General features: G+C 56.5%; 2 protein-coding genes across 6 annotated transcripts; one reads left to right on the top strand and one right to left on the bottom strand.

The window, feature by feature from the left end:
• The first annotated feature begins 65 nt into the window (after window positions 1–65).
• On the top strand, window positions 66–9,309 carry DOK1 (docking protein 1). The gene is made up of 5 exons (XM_070756747.1): window positions 66–734; window positions 5,868–6,164; window positions 7,340–7,436; window positions 7,721–7,893; window positions 8,065–9,309. Exons 1-5 carry the CDS (start codon window positions 666–668, stop codon window positions 9,049–9,051), a joined length of 1,623 nt encoding a protein of 540 aa, XP_070612848.1. The 5' UTR covers window positions 66–665; the 3' UTR covers window positions 9,052–9,309.
• M1AP (meiosis 1 associated protein) lies at window positions 9,261–23,408 on the bottom strand. 5 transcript variants are annotated; one of them, XM_070756744.1, is made up of 10 exons: window positions 22,394–22,948; window positions 21,689–21,984; window positions 18,588–18,773; window positions 15,897–16,074; window positions 14,117–14,281; window positions 12,946–13,093; window positions 10,586–10,727; window positions 10,269–10,466; window positions 10,046–10,189; window positions 9,261–9,773 (listed from the first exon to the last, which is right to left on the bottom strand). In XM_070756744.1, exons 1-10 carry the CDS (start codon window positions 22,431–22,433, stop codon window positions 9,642–9,644), a joined length of 1,629 nt encoding a protein of 542 aa, XP_070612845.1. In that variant the 5' UTR covers window positions 22,434–22,948; the 3' UTR covers window positions 9,261–9,641. The 5 variants fall into 5 exon arrangements, with proteins under 5 accessions (XP_070612845.1, XP_070612846.1, XP_070612847.1 ...); XM_070756745.1 differs by lacking the exon at window positions 22,394–22,948 and adding an exon at window positions 23,328–23,408 and having other exon boundaries at window positions 9,552–9,773; window positions 10,046–10,204; XM_070756746.1 differs by having other exon boundaries at window positions 9,552–9,773; window positions 10,046–10,204; window positions 22,588–22,831.
• Between the last annotated feature and the right edge of the window lie 730 nt (window positions 23,409–24,138).

Genomic DNA, 24,138 nt, shown 5'->3' with positions numbered 1-24,138 from the left:
TGCCACGCCCATCCACCCCCTCTCCCCAACAGGGACTGTGAATTGCCCCCCCGTTTAAAAAGTTTGAGGATCCCTGCTATAGACGGGGGGGGGGGGGCTCCAACTCCCAGAATTCCTCAGGCACAGTCGCCCAGGTTGGAGTCCTCCCTGGTCTACAGACGCCCCCCCCCGAGAGCCCGGCCCTTCTCAGGACGCCTCGGACAAGAGCCTCCGCAGCCCGCAGCCTGGGACCCCGGAGTCTGGGGGGCCGACAAAGCCCCCCCCCCCGAAGCCGGTCTCCCCTGCAGCCCCGGCTTAGAACCCCCGAGGCCCTTCAGCCTTCGAGGCTCCGGGAGAGGTGAAGCTTCCGTCTCCCGCCAGGCCAGGATGGGGCGGTCCGGCCGCCCCAGGAATCTCCCGGGAGCGCCGCTGCCCTCGGGGCTGCAGGGGTTCGAACCGGCCTCCCGGAGGACCGCGACTGAAGGCTCTTCCTTCCAGCGGAACTCGGCTCTTTGCACATGCTCGGACGGAGCCGCGCCCTCGTCCCAGCCCGGCCCCCTCCCGCGGCCGCCCTTGGCCGGGGGAGGCGGAGCGCGTGACGCGCCCTCGAGGAGCCCGCCTGCTTCCGACGGATCTGCAGGGGCTCCGCTTCGCCGCCGCCGCGCCCAGCCCAGCCCAGGTTCCGCATGGACCCACCGGTGAAGTCGGGCCCGCTCCTGCTCCAGCAGCCGCCGGGCTTGCTCCTGGGGGCCAAGGTAGCCGTGCGAGGCGGGGGCGGCGGTCGGGGGGGAGGCGTCCAGACTCCTGCGCGCCTTCCCCTTCGCGTGCGGGCAGTCGGGGGAAGGGACGGGGCAGCGGGGGCCTCTCTTGCCCGGCAGCCCCGCAGTCGCTGCCTTCCCTTCTGCTCCCCTTTCGGGGCTGGGCGCTCCCCTCAGCTCGCACGAGCCGTCCGCCCTTCCGCAGAACCGGGGCGGGTGCCGGTGGTAGGCAGCTGCTTCCTCAAAGGCGGCCAATTTTCTACCGCCGGAGCTTCGCCTGTTGCTTGGCGGCTCCTTGAAGTTTCCTTCAGCTGTAAAAGTTTGAAAACTACTGGTGAACCTAAGGAACTCCCTGCTACAAGCGGCCCTAACCCTGGAGGGCAAGGGGGCATCAGCCGGCAACCCTCAGGGGCCCCCAAAGACCTTCCTGAAGGCGGGGGGGGGCTTAGCGTCGCCCCCGGGAGGAGCCTGTGTTGGTGGCCTCGCCCCTTCCTCCTCCTCTTCCCGTGGGGGTCCCTCGCCCGGCAGCCCCGCCGTCGCCCCCCTCTTTCGCTCCCGCCGGGCGGGCTGGGGCTTCGCCTTCCTGCTGGTCGCTGCGCCGCCGGGGAGGGAGCCGGGCGGGCTCGTACTTCCGGGTTCTGAGACAGCGGGGCCGAGGGAGCAGGCCTTTTGCCCTGCCCGGTGGACCCCCCCTTCCCCCCCCCCCCCGCTTCCAGTTGGCAGAGCTGCTGACTTCGGAAGAGTCGCTGCTCCAGGAGGCGGCAGGCGCGGGGCACAAAGCCTCGATGGCGCAGTGGTTAGAGGGCAGTCTTGCAAGCAGCCTGGGTAGGCTCCAGGTGGACTCAGCCTTCGGTCCCTCCGAGGTGGGTCAAAGGAGGGCCCAGACTGTGGGGGGCAAGAGGCTGAGTCTGTCAAGGGCTTAGAGGGGGCTGCAGAAGCGCTGGGAAGCAGCAGGTGAGTCTAAGTGCGATGCTACAGCTGCGAGGGAGGAAGACGCTCGGGCTGGGTTGCAACCCCCAGGCTGCTGGCCTCCAGGTTTGCTCTGCAGGCTGCTGCAGTGGTTTTGGGGAGGGAAGTTCAGTTTAGGCTCCAGAGCGGAAGAAAGCAGCTTTCTGCCTTTCCGGTCCAGGGTTTAATTCTGAAAGGAGCAAGCGGGGGTGGGGGTGGAGGGAGGTTGCAGTGGCCGGAATAGGAAGCAGGGCTGCTGGCCGCTGCTTTGCCCATTTCCGGTTCTCCTATCCAGACCGTCACCCTTTGGCCTGCCTTGGTCACTGCCCCCCTTTCTCCTGCCCCAGAATCGACGGTGGGTCCCTGAGCTAATTAACTTTCCACCTTGGATTCTGACCAGGGCTGGTCCCCCTCTTTCATTTGGTTTAGTCCCTTTGCACAGCTGCCCATCTAACGGTGACCAGGGAATCAATTCCGTGAGAAGGCAGGCGGTGGGCTCTGGTGCCAGGATCTGGCGAGTCTCGTAGTAATTGTGCCCATAACCCTGTCAATCAGAGGCTGCTTCCAGATGTTGCCATCTCCTTACTCTGGACTTGGAAATGGCACAAGCTCCTTTGCGCAGGTAACACATTGTCATCCCCACTTCGCATTCTGTGCCGCATCGCCCCCTTCGTCACCGGGAGGCTTCTGGGTGCAGTCCAGGGTGCTGGCTCTCAACCATGAAGCCCTGCGAAGGTGTTTGTGGCTCAGCTGACAAGATCTGGCAGAGTGGTCTCTCCTGGTCCTGTCAATCAAGCTCTGTCCTTTGGAACAGCATCAAATGTGCTTAGCACCCCCCCACCGTACTGGTTTTAAGAGGGCGTGGCCTCTTTCCTCACACCTTCGGTCGAGTGGGCAGGTGTCCTCTGAAGGTTTAGGTTAAAAACCATGTTTTGGGGCCAGAGGTTTGGGGTTTCTGACTGGTATTTTATCTGTGTTCTTAGACCACCTGTTCAGAGTCGGTGCAGAGTTGGGTGGCCTTACAGGTGTAATAAAATTAAGCCACTACAGAGAAACTGATTAGCTTTGGGGGTGGCAACCAGGACCTCCCGTTGGGAGAAATCATTTCGTGAGATGTCAATCATGCCAGAAGACTGAGGGCCAGGATGGGGATCAGGAACACAACCATATTCTCACAAAGGGAACCTGGCGGGACGGAGGCGGCACTTGTGAATTCAACCTTTGAAGGAAGATCAGGGAAAGGGGGCTGTGGGGGTGTTAAGGTGACAAGCAAGCGGGAATCTGTTGTGAGCCCCCCCCCCGAGTCCTCAGAGAGGGGTGCCATTCAAATCCAATGAATAAACAAATAACACATCTTCCCAAGGGGCAGATAACCTTGAAGTGACTTCATCAAGCCCTCGGACTAACTCGGCCACCTCCAGTGCTCTGGGAATGGACAGGCAGTGGGGGGGAAAGGGGGGGGGAGGGAAGCAGTTTTATCCCCCAGATAGAAAGACTTCGGGCAATAATAATAATAATAATAATAATAATAATAATAATAATAATAATAATAATTTATTAGATTTGTATGCCGCACATGTATGTAGCACAAAATCTTAAAGGGTTAATCCGTAGCAGCGCTATAAGTGCGGATCCTCCACCCAATTTGGCCATGACCCTGAATGACCCCCAGGGACGTTTACTAAACACGAGCTACTGAACTGATTGGAAACTCATCACAGTGGCCACAAACATAAGGCCTGCCATAATAGCCAAGGAACTAGGAAATGGTCATTTTTGATTTTTTAAAAAAACCTTTTCTGGAGGGAGGGGACGATTGAGAGCATCCCAGCACCCCCATCGTGCCTCAGGGATGGTTCCTGGTGATTGAAACGGAGGGCCAAGTGCCGATGCCTCCGTGTGGGTTGAGGCAGGCAGGGTTCCCTTGGGTCCCGTTTGTTGGGGGTCCAGGGAAAGGGAGGGGGACAATTGGGGGGCCTCTGTGGGACACAGATTGCTGGACTCAAGGGGCTTTGGCCCCATTCAGCAGGGCTCCTCTGAGGTTCTTATGTTCCTCTGCTCTCTGGGTCAAGCCTGGGGTCCACCAGCTTTTCTCCTCCCCAGAAGGACAGGCCTGGGCCTATGGGGCAGGTGTTGACATTAAATTCCTGCTAGAAGTCTGCATGGTCCAGTCCTGACATTGGCGCTTTATGAAATTCCCAGGGGAGGGTCAAGAACTAGTGGGGAAACATATTGGAGGAGGCCACTTTGGGGACTCCCCAGGGAGGAAACAGGCGGTAAATGCGATGGCAGGCAGGCAGAAGGTTCCTCGTATCACTGATGGGATCCGAGTTCAAAAAAAATAACCATCCTTGACACCCAGTAAATGACGGAAAATGGTCTGCTGAGCATCGTGGCCGTTTTCTCTCCTGCTACCCACAAAGAGCCGATTTTGCCCCCAAAGCTGGTTCTCCCCAGATTCCAACCGCAGCAACTGGAAATGACCCAAGAGGCTCCTCAGGTGCCTGTGAAGCTGCCGGGAAAAGCCGCCTCCGTGGCTGCAGCTGAGCCAGGTCTCCTTCCTTTTCAGCTGTTTGTTACTCTTGTGCCTTTAATTGCGTTTTCTCTTTTCCTTTTGATCTTTAATCAACTGGTTGAATGCTGGCTTATTCTAACCCTTCCTGGATTAATGTGAATTTGTGTTGTTGTTGTTTTTTTTAAAAAAATGCTTTATCTTAGAAACCTAGAAGATTGACGGCAGAAAAAGACCCCATGGTCCATCTAGTCTGCCCTTATACTATTTCCTGTGGATCTATGTTTATCCCAGGCATGTTTCAATTCAGTGACTGTGGATAGACCAACCACGTCTGCTGGAAGTTTGTTCCAAGGATCTACGACTCTTTCAGTCAAATCATATTTTCTCAGGTTGCTTCTGACCTTTCCCCCAATTAACTTCAGATTGTGCCCCCTTGTTCTTGGGTTCACTTTCCTATTAAAAACACTTTCCTCCTGAACCTTATCTTTAACATATTTAAATGTTTTGATCATTTTGCTGTTGGGAAGCACTTCCAACAAAGGAGAATTGACCCCACCCCCTATTACAAAGAGAGGGGCAAATTCCACCTGGGGGGTAATTTGGAAATACTTTTTCTCTCCTGATCAAGGGCTGCAGAATGACCCAAACTGTTTGGTTGCCACTATAGTGCAGAGCCAGCGGAAGGGACAGAAAAGAGCCACTTGAGCAAGGAAGGGCCTAAGTGGTTTGATCCTTGACCTTTCGGCTTCGGTGGGAAAAGTGGCCGGGTGGCCTGATCACACCGTTTATCCTTTCACCCCAGCCAGAAAATGTGGGTCGGGGCTGTGGAATTGCTACCCCACCGCGCGTTCCAGCCACGGAAGAGAAACCCCCCTGTGGCTTCTAAACGGGCAGAGGAACCAGCAGTTGGGGGAGAGAGTGGTGGGCCATTTCCCGTGTCTCGTTGATCTCTCTGGGATTAGAATTGGGGTGCCTTTGTCCAGCTTCTGGATCTGCAGAGGTTTCCAAGAAACAGCCCCTGAGGGGTTGTTTCTCCTCTTCCGCTGTCATTGTCTGTGCCGTCTGATTTAAGGGAATCCGGTGCCTGCACGGGAAGGACGAAGCGCAGGGATGTAGCTGGGATTTTGATGCGAAGAATATTCTCGTTATCTGGTGGCTCCTCAGCCTAGTTCACTGTTCAGCCCCACGGGCCCAGTTGGCAGCAGAAGTCTGGACCCCCCTTGTGGGGACGTTCTGTGCTTTAGGTGGAGCTGCAATCCCCCATTCGAGGCTGGTTTTGGGGGGTGGTCTTAGGAGGGGCAGGAGGCTGCCACGAGATCTCAACTCTGGGTGACAGGCAGTCGCAAACGGTGGAGAGGGAAGAGGAGCAAGCCATGGGTGGTCGAGGGCTGGATCCCCCACTCCTTATCAACACCGATGGGGATCGACCTTGGGGGAAGGAGCTGGACTAGTGGCAGCTCCAACTGCCCCCAAGGATGCCCTGGCCGCTGCCCTGGCCCCTTCCCACTCCCACCACAGATTGTCCAGGAGTGCCACCACCATCAAGGCTGCCCCTGTCCCATCGCTAGGGCTGACTCTGGGCTGGAAGGGGCCCAGGAAATCTGTTTCATCCAGCCCCCCCCCCCCCTCCGGCCCGTCCTGCTATCACAGCCTCTCTCCGCTTGCAGCGCTGGAAGAAAAGCTGGTTTGTGCTGTACCCAGCCAGTCCCCACGGAGTTGCCCGCCTGGAGTTCTATGACTGCAAGGAGGGGGCGGCCGCAGCTGACCGCATCAGCACCAAGAGGCTGGACAAGAAGATCGTGCGGCTGGCGGACTGTGTGAGCGTGGCCCCCGCCCTGGATGGCAGCCCCAAGGAGGGCCTGGCCGCCTTCTGCCTGGAGACCAGCAGCCGCACCTACCTCTTTGCCGCCGAGCCACAGGAGGCGGTGGACTGGGTGGCCAAGCTCTGCGAGGCGGCCTTCCTGGTGAGTGGGGGCGGAAGGGGGGCAGCCAGCCCTCCCGCGCAAGGTGACCTTTGGGGTAGGAGAAAGGCAAGCCCCCCCCATGCAAAGCAGCCCAAGGGAAGGGGGGAAAGGGGGTGTGAGTGAGTGACGGAACTGCATCCTACTTGCCCCCCCTTGAGAGGGTCCTGCAGAATTCGGGTCACCAAGCAAAGTGTTCTGAGTTTGGGTGGACCCGAATTTAGTGCCATGTCTGTTGCGAGGGCCCCTCGGCCCCCTCGGGAGCCTGAGGAGGAGGGTGAGCCAGGCGCCTCTGGGGACCCTGGGCCAGGGGGGCTTGCCAGCTGATGCAGGGAGCGAGAGTGGGGCAGAAAGGCACCTGAGCCTGAGCAACCACTAGAGGGGGCTGCTGTGACATTGGGGGAGCGGTCCCAGCCAGGCAGGGGATCCACCCTCCCTATATCGGAGAAGGCTTAGAAGGCGGGAAGGGTTGTGGAGTGGAAGGTGTGAATTCTTTGAGGTGTGATGTCACTTCCGGGCATTATAAAGGAAAGGGATTGTGGGAAAGGGGACGTGGAGACTCAACGTCCGTTCTTTGGAAGAGAGGGCTTCAGAAATCCCATCCGTGTGGAATGGTGGCCAGGCCGATGCTTCAGCCAATGGAACTGGACTTTCTCTCAGGAACGCAGGCAAAGCAGGGATTCTGGCACTCTTCCCAGACATAGATCACAGCTAATTCTACAGAGATAAATAATGGTTTCTGTGCTGTTTTAAACTTGCGTTTCAAAGAAAGAGTGGGATTTTTCATAAAACAGGTGATTTCTGAGGGTGGGACCTGCTCCAGAGGGCCGTGTTCAGAACAATGTCTAATTCTGGGAACCAGTTCCTGAAAGGGGGCAAGAGAGTGAAGGGAGAGCCCCCGCCCCAGTGAATGTGTCTGGAGGACCAGAGCCACGGCCTCTCTCGTCCTGGAGGGCTGGGCCCAGAGGCTTCGTTGGGGGGGGGGGGGGCTGTTCCCCTGGAGAGCTCTGGGTTCGCGGGATCCTTGCAGGGTGGACCAACCAACTTGAGGGCCCCAACGATCAGAATTTGAACTCTTAGCCCCAGAGCAGCCGCCCAGCTGGTCAAAAGGAGGTTCTTTCTGCTGAGGTGGCAGGCGAGGGGGCGGCCACTGAGACCTCTTATGCTCCCCATCGCAGAGTAACCCTGGGAAAATGACCCCGCCTGCTACGGAGGCCATAGGGGAGCGAGACCTGGAAATGGCCACAAACTCCATTTACTACTCCAGGGAAGAAGGTAGGGGCCAATGGCCGGCATGCAACTTGAGTGGCCTGGCTGGTCCCCCTCAGTGACACCACCACCACACGTGGGCTGAGGGGGTGGGGCTGCTCTGGGCTTTCAAGCTGGACCCTGCCTTGGGAGCTCCTGGGGTGGGCCGGAGGAAGAAGGTACTCCTGGGTGGCATGGCGGGTACCCCCCATCCCCACCCCCGTTCTGCCAGGGACTGGGAGGGTCAGTGCCTGGTGGGCCTCGCAGCGTGGACAGCCGCCCCCACTCTGACCCTCCCCTCGGCTCCCCAGTGAACGAGTTCTGGGTCATGGTGCAGAAGACGGAAGCCGCCGAGCGCTGCAAGCTGCAAGGGCGGTATGTGCTGAAGGCCTCTTGGAACGAGCTCTCCCTCCGAGGGGCCCCCTCCGGCCAGCCCCTCTACACCTGGCCCTATCGCCTCCTGCGCAGATACGGCAGGGATAAGGTGAGCTTCTTGGCGGGCAGGAGAGCGGTGGGGCCCCTGGGGGGTGTGTTGTGTCTCGTTCCGTCCCCGGGATCCCTGGGAAGCTGGACTCGCTGAGCCTGTGTTTTGCGAGGGGGGGCTCCTGGGGTGCCCGGCTGAGCAGAGCCCCCTCCTCCCGCTCCCTCCCCACAGGTGATGTTCTCCTTTGAGGCTGGTCGGCGCTGTGAGTCCGGCCCCGGCAACTTCACCTTTGAGACCAAGCAGGGCAACGAGATCTTCCACGTGGTGGAGGCCGCGATCCAGGCGCAGAAGGCCCAGGTGGACGAGCACCGGCAGAGCAGCAGCTCCCTTGAGATGGAGGCCCTGGGCGCCATGGCCAACACCCTCAGCCTGGAGGGGGGCGAGGGGGCCGCTGCTGCCTCGGAGAGACGGGCGCCCCTCAGGAACCCCCTGGCCGCCAGGGCCCCGGCCGGTGGGGAAGGGAAGGAAGCGGCCATGGGCAAAGGGCAAACCCCGCCGTGGCCTCCCCTCTCTGTGGAGGACACCCAGAACATCTACTCTGAGCCTCTGGATGCGGTGAAGGGCTCACAGCTGCGGCCAGACTCCCTCTACGCGGACCCCCTTGACACCCAGCGCCAGGAAGAAGGGCCGGGCTGGGGCTGCGGCCTGGCGGAGGAGCAGACCGGGCCACAGGCTGGCGAGGGCCACAGGCTCCCGAGCGACAAGCAGCACATCTACGATGAGCCCGAGGGAAGGGCCCCCTGGCCCACACCCCCCTCGGCCGCCATCTACGACGAGGCTCGGCTCCCCTGCGAGGCCTGGCGGACTCAGGGCCTGGAGAGCCAAGCAGGCTACGAGCTGCCTTGCCTCCCTGGAACTGGTGACTACGCCGTCCCTGCCTTCCACCAAAAGGCTGGGCTGAAACCCCCCAGGCCCAGCCCTGCCCCCAAGCCTCCCCGGGCACACAAGAAGTCCGCTCAGCCAGAGGCCAGCAAGCCCAGAGCGGCCCCCGCCCCATGCCCGGAGGGGGCCCGCAACAGCAACAACAGCAACAATGGCAGTGACCCTCTCTACAGCCGTGTGCTCAAACCGCCTGCGGCCCTCGGCCCTCTGGGACCCGAGCAGTTGGTGGACGAGAGCCGGGCAGCCGCTGTGTACGAAGACCTGGGGGAGATCTGAGAAGGGCCCCCGAGCTGGGCTGGAGCGGCCTTTCCAGGGGTTTCCATGCGTCTACGTGTCGGCCTTCGAGAAGAGGCCGGCCGAGACCCCCAGCGACCGGTGCCTCTCCCAAGAGGGCCACATGGGCCCCTGTGTGGGAATGGCCGCCCAAGGCAGGAAGGACCCCTGGGGATCACACAGCCCTCTCCTGGCGCCAGAGACCTCCCTCCTTTTATTCTTATTTTTTTAAAGTAACTTTTATTAAATTTTTTAAAACAATGCAGACAATGCAGAAACATTAACAAATCATTCCAACAACTGTTCGCTTACACTTCTGTAGCATTAACACATCCATCTCAATGCAAAACTATCCCAGAGAGCTTCCTGGGGGCCGACTGGCCGGCTTCCTTTGGTCACTGCAGTCCTGGGGGGGGCCCGCCTGCTGGCCCCCCACCGCTGCTCCCCCAACCATGTCAGAGGCAGCCTGCCTGGGGGAGGGGGTGCAGGTGTGGGTCTCTGGCGCTCTCTCTCTCAGTCTCTCGGCCGGCAGAGGAGGGCACGGGCGCTGTGGCTGTGAAGGAGGCAGGGTCTCCCTCGTAGGGTGAAGGCCGCTACATCTCGGGCTCCGGGACCGCCTTCCCTTGCCTTGGAGAGAAGGGGGGGCTGCTGGGGCCAGCGGGCGATCCTGCCACCTGCAGTGGGGCCACTGTGGCCCTGGCCCTGCTGGGATGCCCACGCCCCCCCTGTTGTGGGGGAAGAAGAAACACACACACACACACACACACACACACGGTCACTGCTGGGGCAAAAGACGGTCTCTCTCTCTGTCCCCCCCCTGCTCTTCCAGCTGTTGGGGTGGCTGGAGTGCTGCTTCCTCAGGGACAGAGCCTGCCCCAAAGGCTGGTTGCAGAAGGAGGCCTTGCTGGGGAGCCTGGAGCATGGACCCCCACCACCACCCCTCTGCCTCCTGGGAGGGTCCACCTCCGCCCCTGCCCTTCCCCCTGCCCCTGGGTACCTGGCGGGGCCACTGCCTTGCTGCCCAGCGCTGGACCCGGGAGACGGGCAGGCGGCCCAGGCCCCTCTTCAAGGCCGGGTACAGGTGGCCGGTGGCCCTCAGGGGGTTGTAGCTTTCCTCACAGGGCAGGCCACGGAGGGCGTCCTGGAGCGGGAGAGGCTGGGTGGGTGTCCAGGGGAGGTCCGGCGTGGGGCGGGTGAGCCCCGTCTCTCTCCCCGTTTACCTCCATCTTGGCGAGGGCAGCTTCGGGCAGGTCAGCTGGGAGGAGAGGGAAGCTGCACGGCAGAAGCAGCTCTCGGGCCACCACGGGGCGCAGCAGCAGCGTGCCGGAGTCCGAGGGCAGCAGGACCTGGAAGGTGCCGGCCGAGGGGCCTCCGCCCAGATCTGCCTCGTACTTGGCAAGCAGCAGCCATTTCCGCTTCTGGAAGACGAAGCCAGGGGGGGTGGGGGCGATGCTCTTTCCTAGCGGGCGTGAGGGGCCCCTGGCACAGAGCCAGCAGGAGGGCCGGCCCCCCCTCTGCCCCTCCTCCCCTCCCTCACCTGCAGGCCGTGGCAGAAGGCCTGGAAGCTCTGCTGGTTGACCTCCAGCTCCTCCCAGCTCAGCTGCCAACAGCTCGTGGGCCGGAGGACGAGAGGGAGGCCGAAGAGGAGGGAGGCACAGACGCCATCGGACCTCAGCGCCCTGCAACAAGGAGGTTGGTCACTGGGGGTCAGGCTGACTGGCCGAGGGTCCAGGGATCCTCGCTGGAGGAGGAGGAGTGGGGGCAGGGAGGTTTCCTGCTGACCGGTGGAAAGGACCCACAGTCAAGGCAGGCTCCGCGGTGCCTCACTGGGGGCCCAGAGGGAGGGGCAGGAGCTGCGCAGACCCCCACGTCCCTCCCCTGAGGTTTGGGGTGGCCGACAGGTGCACTGACCCTTGCCTTACAAACATGGCCGGTGGGAGGAAGCATTTCTGCTTAGCCCCTTGTCTTCTTCAGGTGGTCAGAGCCCCCAATGCTGCCGTCCGTACTGGCAGAAGCCTTGGCTGCCTCCCCTGCACTCCCCGGGTAAGGCCCCAGGCGGGCTGAGCTGCAGACCCAGCGCCCTCGTCTTGGCAGCCCCCTCCCCTCCCCTCCCCTGGCCGACCACGCAGGCAAGGTTCCCGGTCCCTCCTACCTACAGCTGGGATGGGTTCGGCCGTAAAGCGAGGACCACCCCCACCCGCAAACCACCAGCCCCATTTGGGGAAGAGGAAGCACCGCCTGGCCTGCTCGGTCTGTGGAGGGGGGGCTCCTTCAGGTAGACCAGCCTTATGGCCCCCCCCGGACCTGGTGCCACGTACCCGTTCTGTGCGCTTTCAGGCCGCCACTCAAACACAGGGCTGTGGGGTCTTGCAGGGCACCGCGGCTTCTGCCACGAACGGGCCGGGTCCACTTGGTGGCAGGGAGGCGGGTGCCCCTCCCCCCCGGCAAATGGCACCCTAGGGGCGTCCCGGGCCCCTTTCCAGCCTGCCTGAGGTGCCAAGGGCCCTGCCGCTTTCCCTCTGGGGAGAGTCCCCCATTCTGCCGGGGCTACCAGCTCACTTCCTGACGCGCTGTGTGTGCGTAGTATTGAAAACACTGGTTCTGCAGGTGCGCAGAAGCAAAACCCATGATGGTGCTGCCTCTGGTGCGGCCGAGAGCGCTGTTAGAGGAGCATGGCAGGCCTGGCTCTCTGCCGGTTCCGGTGACCAAGGCTGCCAGGCTACTACCGGCCCCCGTCTGCCCTGAGCCCGCCTCTGTCCGGGTGCCGCCTGGCCATTCAGTGGGGGAAGGAGAGATGCATGGAGGGAGCTCCCCCCCTCCGCCTGCCCCCCATCCAGCTGGTCGCTGAGGCACCCCAGGAGACGCCCACCAGGCCTGGTTTGTGCAAGGGCTGCTCTGAGCAGAGCGATTGGGGCTGGGGGCCCTGGCGCCTTCTCCAGGTGCTGCTGCTGCTGCTCCCAGATGACCCCAGAGCCAAGCGGTCAAGAGAGGCCAAGTGGACGTGGTCTGCCTGGGCGGAGGAAGTGGCCGCGTGCTGCTCTTAAACGGTGAACAGCCCAAAGCGAGGGAGAGGCAGGCAGGGCACGAGGAGGAAGGGTCCCCCGCGAGAGCAACAGAGCCCCGCAGGATGCTGACCCCTGAATCAGCTGGAGCTGTGCAGTGGGCAGGCCTGCCCGTCCCCTGCAGCCCGGGGCTAAGAGAGAAAGGGGAACCGTCCCTTGCTGTTCCTCCCTTTCCAGAGAAGGGAAGCTGGGAGGGTCCCTGGCTGGGACTGCAAAGCCACTTCTGCTCCCACTGGGCCGTTTCCCCAAAACAAAACTGGGCTCCCAGTTTATGAAAACAGCGCCTTGCCCAAAACGGCCCCTGGTGTCCAAGCCACTGGGCTGATGCTCCTGTGCCACCGAGGGCTGGTGGAGGCAGGAGAGGGGGGGCAGCTTCTCTGGGCGAGGCTGTGGGGTGGGGGGGGCAGGCTCCCCCACACACCACCTTGACACAGTCCTGGGCTCCCCAGAGGTCCAGTGGTCTGTGAATACTTTCCAGACTGACTGGTGTTGGTCCTCCGTGGAATTGATACTCTGACCCCCACCCCCTCCTCCCACCCCCACCCCCCAGCATGTGACGCAGGACCCAGGGCTCTGGTCTGCCACGGCGGAAGCCCAAATGACCATGATGTGTCTGCGAGAGATCAGCGCCCACGGAAGGGACGGGGGAGGGGGAGAGGGCTATTCCCAGCAGCAGCAGTATCATCAAAGCGGGGGTGGTGGGACCTGGGGGCCAGGAAGAGGGGCCCCCCACGTGAGCAGCAGAGCAACTCCGTCTGTTTCCGGGCAGGGCTGGTCAGGAGGCAGGCGTGGGGGTGACAGTCGCAGTAGCCCCCCCCCTCGCCCAGTCGGGTACCTGAGGACTCTCAGCCTGCGCGGGGCCAGGCCAGGGGCCATCCAGAACGGACCGGCTGCGTTGTCCATCCCTGCTGTTCCACCCTCACAGGCGGCAGGAAGCTGGGCAGGGTTGAGAAACCTTTCCTGGACGTCACACTTCAGCCACGCTGCAGAGGCAGGAGAGCGAAAGGGCCAAAGTGGCACATCCCAGGGGGCAGCTGCCGCCTCTTTGTCCAGCAGCCCCTCAGCCCAGGGTTTCCTCCGTGGGGGGACGGAGGGGGGCTCGGCCTGCTGGCAGGGCACCTGTTGTGCTGCGGGAGAGGGTCCCCGCGGTCAGCAGGAGGGAGCAGGCAGGACTGGCCTGGTGACCCTGGCTCCTTCCCTGCAGGGATCAGCCCTGGAATCCGAAAGGGCTTTCCTGACCTCCTTCCCCGGACGGACGGCCCAGGCCCCGCTTGAATTGGTGGGGAAATGAGCCAATTCCAGAGATCGGGAAGGAGTCCTTCCTCTGACCTCTTCCTCTGACCTCTTCCTCCTTTGCTGACTTTCACTTTCACACAACGTCCCCACACCAGGGAGACGGTCGGTTATTTGTAAATTAAACACATAATGAAAAGAAAGAAAGAATAAATCGAAAGAGAACGTCTGCCCCGGGTAAAAGAAGAACCTCGTCTCCTTTGCATCTTTCCCGTCGTCAAAGTCCGAAATGGAATGCACTTTATTTGGCTAGAAAAGTAAAACGAGAGTGGGGGGAAGGAGACTGCCCCCTCCCTCACCCGAGGCCTGGGACACGGCAGGCCGTGGCATGAATGTGAGATTTAGGGGGCCTGGAGGGAGAGTCCGAATCCTCCATGCAAGGGGGGCCAAAGGAAGATTCCCCACGCAGGGCCTATCTCCCTGGGACGTGGCCCCCCCCACTCCCTGAGCCCCTCCTCCCTGGGCACCCCCCCACCAGGGGAGTCGGGTGCAGGTTCCTCTCCCGGCGTCTCTGGGCCGGAGGTTGCACTGACCCAGAGGAGCCTGAGGACATCCCGAGAGCCGGGAAGATGGATGGACACGCAATGGTCAAGCTCTGGCCCACAGGAAAAGACGGCCTATGTGCCTTTACTACTTTTGTTTACCAGGAAAAGCCCCCCCCCATGGGTGACAGGCGCCCCTGCCGGTCCCTGAGGGCAAGGGTGGTGGGTTACCTGCCGCCCCGCTGCCGTGTGCCCCCTCCCCGGGCAGGAGGAGGCGGAGGTGCTCTCGGTCCGGGGCACGGTCGTGCAGCCAGGCCTTGAAGAAGCCCTCCAGGGCCACCACCTCGTTCTCCACAGTGTGCAGGTCCACCTCCGTGGTCAGGGTGGGGGCGCCCTCTGCAAAGGGGGGTGGGGGGGGGAGGAGGAGGCGAGGGGACTCAATTAGGGCCTCCTCAGGGCAGGGGGCACCCCCTTTCACCAGCTTAGAAAGCTCAGGCCGCCCCAGGATTTGCTGAGACAGTTCTACAAAGGGGTTATTTTATCTTTTTTGTACATTAAAAAAAAAATCTCCACAATTTTTATTTATATGTCAATACCCACAGCTTAAAACATGTCAATAACATACACATTAGACATTTTTACCAAGTCAGTCAAAAATCAATATCTTATTTTGCACCTATCTTTAATTCCTGTTCATAAGTCTGTTTTTCTTCATTTTGTTGCGCCCCCCCTCCCTCCCCCTCCTCCCCTCCACTCGGTCACTTCTCCCTTCCTCCTTCTCCCTCCTGTGCCCCTCCCCTCAGCGATTCTTACCCTAACTCCTCTCATCTTTAATAGACTGATCTAATGTGTTCCATACATATTTTTAAGCTATTGGTGCCTCCTCTAAAATCATTATTTTTTGTATGCTATCTATCTATATAGCTCTTTAGGTATATAATAATAATAATGATGATGATGATGATGATTGCAGAAAGAGTGAAGAGGGTAAAGAACTGGACATCCCCAGGCCCTGATCAGGTGCATGGTTTTACCTGACCAGCCTGCATGCAAAAATGGCCAAATTGTTCAACAAAATGCTGCAGACAGGGAATATCGCTGAATGGCTTACAACTGGCAGAACACATTTCTCTTTTTAGATCTCTTGTTTTCTTACTGATATTATTTCTAAATGCTCCTTGTAATCCAACTGTTTTTCTATTTCCTTTCTACCTCCAATTTCATAACACATTTTTCCAACCGGTAGATGACATTGTCTATTGCCAATATCACAAACCTGTTTTATTCTTGCAAAATATATTTTTCTACATACAGCGATCCCTCGTTTTTCGTGGGGGATCCGTTCCAAGACCACCCGTGGAAAACGAATTTCCGTGAAGTAGAGGAAATATATTTTTTTATGTATTTAAGGAGTATTTGGACTTTTAAAACCCACCCTTTGCATTAAACAGTCATTCTATAATGTTTCTCAGCTGGAACTACCTTGTGATATCCTACCAGTTTCTTTAATATACAACAGTACTGTAGAAGAATTTTATGAATTTTTAATGGATTTAAAAATTTTAATGGATTAACCCCCTTTGAAAACCCGTGAATTAGCGAATCCACGAAAGATAAACCGTGAAATAGCGAGGGATTACCCTATTGGAGTTCACTTATCATTTAAATATTCTCTTCAAGGTTTTGTTTTTCAATCATTTTCATTATTATTATTATTATTATTATTATTATTATTATTATTATTATTATTTAATTAGATTTGTATGCCGCACCTCTCCGGAGACTCGGAGCAGCTCACAACACAAAACACGGTATGAATCCACGTTTTCACACTTGCTCTGGCAATGGGGGCGGCCAGTGGTTGCTGCTGCTTTTTGTTTTGAGGTTTCAAGAACGGGTGAAGGACGGGTGTCGTGCTCCTAGGGCTCAGGCTCCATTCCTGGAGGGGGCTTGTCGGCGGAACGCTAGGTGTAGCCGCTGTCGGGTTTTCCCATTTCTAGGCTGTACTCACCCCCACTGCTGCTGCTGGAGGCTTCTCTGCCCCACTGCGTCCCAGAGACTTCCTGGACTTCGCGCTGAGAAACCTCGACCACCTGTAGTTGGTGGAGGCTGACCAGGTCAACGCCCTCCAGTCCAGCATCCAGCTGCTGGGCTATTTTTCTGCTGGGCTGACTGGTCAGGATTGTGATCTGGAAGAAAACCGTGTCCAGTTAGAGGAGGGCTAGCCAGGCTCACGGACAGCACCCCCGCGCTCCCCATGCTGACTGCTCCAAGCAGGGCCTGGCATGATGGCTGCTCCCCACGCCTGGTCACCCCCAGCAGGCAGCCACAATGCCCGCCAGACGCACTGGAGAAAGAGATGGCTTGCTCGAGGGGGGTTAGCTCAGCCCCTATTTAGTTAGACATCTTTAACACCACCACCAATACCGCTGCCCTTCAAAAAGACCTTGGTCATGTATCAGAATGGTCAGACAACTGGCAACTTCAAATCTCAACCAACAAATGCTGCCCTACACATTGGCAAATATTGGCAAAAAGGATCAGTACACAAAATACAAGCTCGGAGGACATGACCTTGAAGATGACCCTCACTCGGTCAAGGACCGTGGAGTGCTCATATCTAATGACACATCTAAGTGCCAGAGCCCACTGTAACAACACTGCCCAAAAGGCACTAAGAGTTATTAATCTAATCTTGTGTAGCTTCCTCTCTGGCAATATTACACTACTAACCAGAGCATACAAAACATTTGCTAGACCAATTCTTTAATATAGCGCACCTGTCTGGAACTCGCACTGCATATCGGATATCAATACAATCGAGAGTCCAAAAATATTTCACAAGAAGAGTCCTTCACACCTCTGCTTGCAACAAAATACTGTATGTATGTGTATGCATGTATGTATGTATGTATGTGTTATGCCGGGCTTCAGGTGACAAGCCCCCAATTAAGTCCAAAGGAGAAATTCAAACACACGTGTTTGTAAAGTAAACAAAGTTGGTTTATGGAAAGGAAAATACTGTCCAAAATGCACTTTTAATCAGTCACTGTTGCGGTTGGCTCTGGCCCAGCTCCTGCCCCAGGGAATGGGGAGGTGGATGCAGGGGAAACTTCAACATGTCACAGGCCTGTGTTGTTGCCGACAGAATCAGATCAGAGTTTAGTTTCCTCGGACGAAGAAGAAGGTGGGAGTGACTCGGCAGAGGGGGGCTTGGCACACAGCCCAGGCAGTCAATCTCCCTTATCTTCCATTGATTCAGATGATGACGTTTTGGACCCACGCAAGCACAGAATTATGCGTAGAAGAGACCAAGTAAGGACATATTACAGGAAATAAGGGAGGCCACCTGTGTTTGGGATGGGGCTTTAGTAATTAGGGCAGCTGCTCTAAATAGCAGCATGTGGGTTTGGCCGTAGTGGAAGAATATCCATATCCGAGTTTGCGGAGAGGGGCGGCATATAAATCCAATAAATCTAATCTAATCTAATCTGATCGCAGTTCTTCAGGAATCTTGTGTTGTTGGACTTTGTTGCTTTTTCACGCCTTTGAAACCAAAGCAGAGCAACATGTGTGTGTGTCTCACTTCGTTGGAAGAAGAAGGGGTGTGAAGTTTCTTCACAGCTGCTAGCTAAGTACTTAATGACTGCTTAAGGGAAATTATACAGACTACCCGGTTGTTTTGGGAAGAGTGCTCTTTGCAATACAAAAAGAGTGCTTTGTTTATTTTGAATTTTGGGATAAAGAACATTGTTTTGAATTTTCAAACGTGTGTGTGTCTGCAATTTGTACCCTTGAATTTTCGGGAGGCTCCTACCAGAGAGCCCGGCAGAACACACACAACAAGCCTTGAATGCTGTGAAAAACAAAACAAAAGCGAAGCAGATAAAAAGCAGCTGTGAAGACGCCACAGCCACCCGCCTTCAAGAGTCCTCACGCTTAAACTTGACTGTGAAGGAGTCCAAGAGTCCTGTAAAATCCTGAAACAGTAAAACCGGCCTCTGATAACGTGAGGATACTCCCCCATCAACCCCCACGGTCCTTGGAGCAGACTTGACATTTTTGGCTTATTAAATTTTGGACAGGCCCTCGAGGTCCCCTCGCTCAAGCAGCGCTACCTGTCTTCTCTATTACTGCCTTTATTTGTTTGTTTGTTTGTTTGTTTATTACAACATGTTAGCAATGGAACTTTTTTAACAGAGCTAGGCTATTCCCCCTCCCCACCCACAATCCGGGTCCTCATTTTACCCGCCTCAGAAGGATGGAATCTGCGTATTTGCAAGAGTTTACCTGACCGTGGTTTTTTCCTCTTTGAGATACTGATTATAGGAAAGAAGGGTGTAATTCTACATTATTATTGTAACTTAAAAATTAGGAATTGTACGCTGTTTGGGTTGGATCTCATTAGAGCAGCTTATAAGCCTTGCAAATGTAACAATAAATCTCTTCCCAAAGGTGGAGGTGGCCATTACAATGGTTATTTTCTTCTGGCATCCATGGGGTAGAACTTTGCAACCAACTCCACGGTGTCCCAGCCAAATTTAATCCGACGTGGCCGAAAGCCTTATGCCTGCGTTGCCCAACAGGTCACTGTTACCAAAGAACAATAACGGGGTTTGTGGATGGCGAGGGCAGCGTTCTGTGGATGAGGCCTGGGCCGCTGGGCCTCCTCTCTGCCCCTTCGGCCATGCCCACTTCTTACCTCCACCGAAGAGCTGCCCAGAGAGGCTCCGGCCATGCCTTGGCCCGTGTACTGTTTGAACTGCTGCAGCCCGTCCAGCACCGCCTGCACGACAGCCTCCTCCTTGGGCTGGAAGGCCCCTTCCTTCGGCAGCGCACCAAGCTCTGCCAAGCAGCTCTGCAGCCGCGCAAACCCTCCTTTCAGAGCCTGCAGGGGAAGAGGGGAGAGAAGAGATGGGGGGGGGTGACCCCCACCGGCCAATGGACCCTTGGTTCTCACCAGCAGAGACGAAGAAGCGAGAGGAGGCGTTGAAGCTGCAGGGACCTTTGGAGGGGGGCAGGGAGCGAGGGGTCATGCAGGACAAAGACAAACCAGTCAGGCGGGGCTTGCTACTGACCGCCACTATCGGAGCGATGCGCGTGCAGCTCTGCCCCAGCGAGATATGGCTTCTGTGCATGTGCAGAGGGCGTGTGCATGAGAGGGATATTTTGGCAATTCTTTCTTTCTGCGTGTGCGTAAAGCAAGACCTTGCTGGGGGGGGCGCGTGCGTGCATGGATGCTGGTGACGCAGAGCTGCATATGCGCACTGCTCCAACCCCGCCTGGCACTCTCCCCACATCCTCCACGGCCGTTAGAGGCACAAATGAACAAGGGAGATGCGTGAGAAGGAGGAGACAGAATAAGTGGCGTAAGCGGTTAAATTGCAACAAAAACCTTCAAATTTGGTTATAAAAAGAGGACTATAAAGAAACGGTAAAGGTTCTTAATCTCACATCTTATGTAAACAATTAATTAAATAAGATGGAAGAAACAGATGATTGATATATACTAGCTGGAACGCTAAATTGCATTCACCGTCGCGGCTCGTAATTGCTTGTGGGGCCAGCGCGGTTTTCCTTCTGCACCTGTGGAGAAAGCAAAATCGCGCATGGAGCCGCAGGTGCACCCATGTTTCGGTGAGGTTTTTTTGCTTCCACGCATGCTGAAACACGGGTGGACCTGTGGCTCCATGCGCAATTTTGCTACCTCCACAGGTGCAGAAGGAAAACCGCGCTGGCCTTGCAAGCACATATGAGCCGCCGCGGCGAGCACAATTTAGCGCTCCGGTTAGTAGCCGACCGCTGTGCGTAATGCAATAGACCTAATATACTTGGACTTTAGTAAAGCTTTTGATAAGTAGACCACAACCTACTACTCTTCAATTGGAAAAAAGTGGGATAGACTACAACACATGTAGCTGGATTAAAAACAAGTAGTCCTCAACGGACCCAAATCCACACAGAAAGATGTAGGTAGCGGGGCACCTCAAGGTTCAGCCCTGGGCCCAGTGCTCTTCCACATATTCATCAATGATCCAGATAAGGGAATAGAGGGGGAACTAATCAAATTTGCAGACAACGCCAAGCCAATATCCCAGAGGATAGGCTCAAAATACAGCAAGATCTAGATACTGTAGATTCATACTGCGGGCTCAAATTAACACAATGAAATTTAATGTTGAAAAAACAAAATCTTACGCCTAGGCAAGAAAAACCTAAGACACGCATGCAAATTAGGAGGAACCGCCCTCAACAGCAGCGACTGTGCGAGAGCTCTCGGAGCCAGCAATGCGCAGTGGTGGCTAAAACAGCCAACACAATCTTAAGCTGCATCCACAGACTAGGGAGGTACTAATACCACTCTACAATAGTCAGACCACACCTAGAGTCCTGCATTCAGTTCTGGTCACCCCACTACAAAAAGGACACTGAAACTCTAGAGAAAATATAGAAAAGAGCAACCAGAGTGATAAGGGGATTGGGAACAAGGACTGGGCATGGGGAGTCTAGCAAAGAGGAGGGCCAGGGGAGACACGACAGCAGTACACAGGTGGTATTTGATGGGTTGCCACAGGGAGGAGGGGGTCACACTATTTTCCAGGGCACCAGAGGGCCAGACGAGGAGCAACGCATGGGAACTACTGACCAGGGAGAGATTCAACCTGGAAATAAGGAAGAACCTTTTGACAGTGAGAGCAATCAACCAGTGGAAGGTTGCGAATGCCCCATCACTTGACACATTCAAAGGAAATGGGACTCCCATCTGGCTGGGGTGGGGTGGGGTTTCCTGCTTGGACAGGGGGTTGGACTTGACGACCTGCAAGGTCCCTTTCAACGCCAATAATAAATAAATAAATATATACAGTATATATATATATAAATAAATAAATAAATAAATAAAAACACTAGCTTGGGGTTCATCCTCCTCAGAATCTGTTACTACAGAGAGGGTTGTGAACCACTCACAACAGCTTTTAGCATATTTATTTTATTTTATGTATTTTTGTATGTCTTGTTTATATGTTGTTCTTAATTTAAAAAGTCAATAAAGATTATTTTCAAAAAGGAAACAGTGATAGTGTGGGCAAATTTTTTTGGACATTCAATAGAGTTAGAAAAATGGCAGCAACTATGGGTGTGAAGTTATAAATTAACAATGGTGATTGCATATAAAGAGAATTTGTATAAACATTTGTATAGATGACACATGTCACTTAAAAGATTGGCAAAAAGGTTTAAAGACAAATCAATCAAATGTTAGAAATGCCACCAATCATCGGGATCGTATTATCATATGTGGTGGACATGAACAGAAGTAAAAAAATACTCGAATGTGGTGGGAGAAGAGGACACAGCAACATGTTGACTTAAAACCTGAATTGTTTTTGTTGGGTATCCTACCAGGGAAATATAGTAAAGAAAATGAATGTTTGATTGTAATAACCATTTGCACAAAATTGGAGAAAAATTTGGCGGTAAGCTATAACTATTATGACAAAAAACAGTTTGTACTCAGACCACACAGTTTAATGAATGTTTGTTTTAAATGGGAAAAACACCCCCCCCCCCTCCGAAATGAAGACTAGAGTAGTCAAATAATGGCATCACATCCAAAAATGGCAAGATGGGCTCAGGCCAGGGTATGAGCTTTAGCACAACAAAAAGTAGCCACCAATTGCAAGACCCTGACACTCCACAAATGCAACCCATAGACGCTCGTTCCCAAAGGTTGCGCAAGAGCAGAAGCGCCAGCGCAGCCCGGGGCCTTCAGATGTTTGGCTCCGCTGCAGGTGGCGCACTCACCATGAAGGGCAGCAGGCACTCCGGCTGGTTGTGCACCACGTAGAGGCTGAAGGAAGGGATGCGCGGTGGGCCACTCAAGCTGCAGGCCAAGCAGAAGACGTTTTCCAAGGCTTCACAGAGCTTGTGGCAGGTGTGGTCCCAGTGGGGAGGGTGGAGGTCGACCACCAGGATCCGCGGAGACTGCCCGGAACGAGCAGCGGTGGGGGTGGGGGTGGCGGCAGGACGTTTCTCCACAGCGCCCGGCCTTTGCCTTCTGGGACGCATGGCTTCCTGAACGCAGCTGAGATGGGGGTGGTCTGGAAAGGGGAAGTCAGGGGGTGAGTCTTCTTCTCACGGCCACTCGTGAAGAGGTACAGCAGCCACTGCGAACCTTTGGCTTATGTGCCCAAAGGGGTGTGTGGGGGGGGGTACACTGTGGGTACACTCAATGCCCTCCCTCGTACACACACACACACACACAAGCCCCGCACACACCCTCCCCACATGCGAACACTGCCCCTCCCCTGCCCCTCGCACATGCTCACTGAAACCTCTGGGCTCCTGACGCCTGAGGGGGGGGGAAACGGCCCCACAGTTTAGAAAAATGAACCCCCACTTTCCCCTTTGGGCCGCTGTTTGCACTCCAGAAGGAAGGGGAGGGCGCACGCCGCCTTCCCCAGGGCCAAAGATCAGCTGCCCAGCCTGCGCACGCGCACTGGCGCTGACCTGGGGCAATGCCTCGTGTGTCCTCAGAGGTGGCTCCCATCACGGGTGTGGAGGCTGCCAGAGAAAGGAGTGACGGAAGAGCGGTGGGAGGAGGAGGGCCTCCCTATCTGATGTGGGGCAGCACCCCGCTTGCCGTGAGAGGAAGCCATGGGGGGGCGCGAATGTGGGCACTCACTAGGTGCAGCCATTCCTACCTTCTGTCCATCCAAACCCACTCCCAGGATTCTTGGCCTGAATGTTTAAGGACAATTTGTTGAATTGCCTGGGTTCACACATAATATTAAGCCAAACCCGAATCAAAGAGTGATTTGTGAAGCCAAACACCGCAGCTCCAGGCGGATGGTCCAGGGAGTCTCTGAGGGAGGGAAGGCCTTGGGCCGCCTCAGGGAAAGGCCTCGGCCTTCTGGCCTGGAGGGTGGGGCCTAGTTGGGCAGCAAGACGTCTGACAGAAAACCCCCCAAGCGGAGTAGAGAGCGCCAAAGAACCCCCCCCCCAAGCACTCCTACCCCCACGCCAGGCCCTTCTCGCCCCCTCAGTCAGAGGGATTCGCCCCCCACAGACCTAGACCCAGAAGCCCTTATATACGCGCGCCCACAATTCAAAGAGAGGGGGCCTGTGTGGCGGAGGAAGAGGCCTCGGAGGGGGACGGCATATAAATCCAATCAACAAAACCAACAACAAACAGGTCGGGGGCCTTTTGTCCTCGGTGGGGCCCAGGAGAGGCAGCCACCTCAGAGCGTCCCCCCCCCCGCCCGGAGGGAAAAGCCCGGGACGAAGGGAGGGTCGGGGCCTCCTTTCGCGGTCGAGCAACGGGCCTCCACCGGCCAGACCGGACCAAACGGGGCTCCAGGGGAAGGCCCATCCGGAGAGGCCGGATCCTTTCGGGAGCCGAGGCGGACGGGCCTCCTTTCCACCCCCGGGGACGGCGACCCACCCGCCCGCCTCCTCTTCCTCCGGGGCTGGGCGAGAGGGACGGACTTCTCGGGCGGCGCCGCGCAGGAGTTGCGGGCAAGGATGCCCGCGGCTCTTTTCCCTCCCCACCCCGGCCGAGCCTTTTCCCCCCGTCGGAGGCGGCGAGAGTGGGCGTGGGGGCGGCGTGGGAGGTGGGAGGGCTGGTCCGGAGCCCTTCCAGGGGAGGGCAGCGGGGACCCTCCGCCTTCGTGGGGGGGGGGGCGGGGAGGGGGGGGGGACGCTCCGCTGAACGAGGCCAGTCCAAGGCTGTCATAGAAACGTAGAAGATGGACGGCAGAAAAAGACCCCATGGTCCATCTCGTCTGCCCTTCGACTCTTTCCTGTATTTCATCTGAGGTTGGATCTGTGTTTATCCCAGGCAGGTTTACATTCAGCTCCTGTGGATTTGCCAACCACGTCTGCTGGAAGTTTGTTCCAAGCATCTACGACTCTTTCGGTCAAATAATATTTTCTCATGTTGCTTTTGATCTTTCCCCCAACTAACTTCAGATTGTGCCCCCTTGTTCTTGGGTTCACTTTCCTATTAAAACACTTCCCTCCTGAACCTTAGAAACATAGAAACATAGAAGTCTGACGGCAGAAAAAGACCTCATGGTCCATCTAGTCTGCCCTTATACTATTTTCTGTGTTTTATCTTAGGATGGATATATGTTTATCCCAGGCATGTTTAAATTCAGTTACTGTGGATTTATCTACCACGTCTGCTGGAAGTTTGTTCCAAGGATCTACTACTCTTTCAGTAAAATAATATTTTCTCATGTTGCTTTTGATCT

This window comes from Erythrolamprus reginae, chromosome 7 (assembly GCF_031021105.1).
Source record: "Erythrolamprus reginae isolate rEryReg1 chromosome 7, rEryReg1.hap1, whole genome shotgun sequence".
Lineage (NCBI taxonomy): Eukaryota > Metazoa > Chordata > Lepidosauria > Squamata > Dipsadidae > Erythrolamprus > Erythrolamprus reginae.
This window is presented reverse-complemented; position numbering and strand designations above follow the sequence as displayed.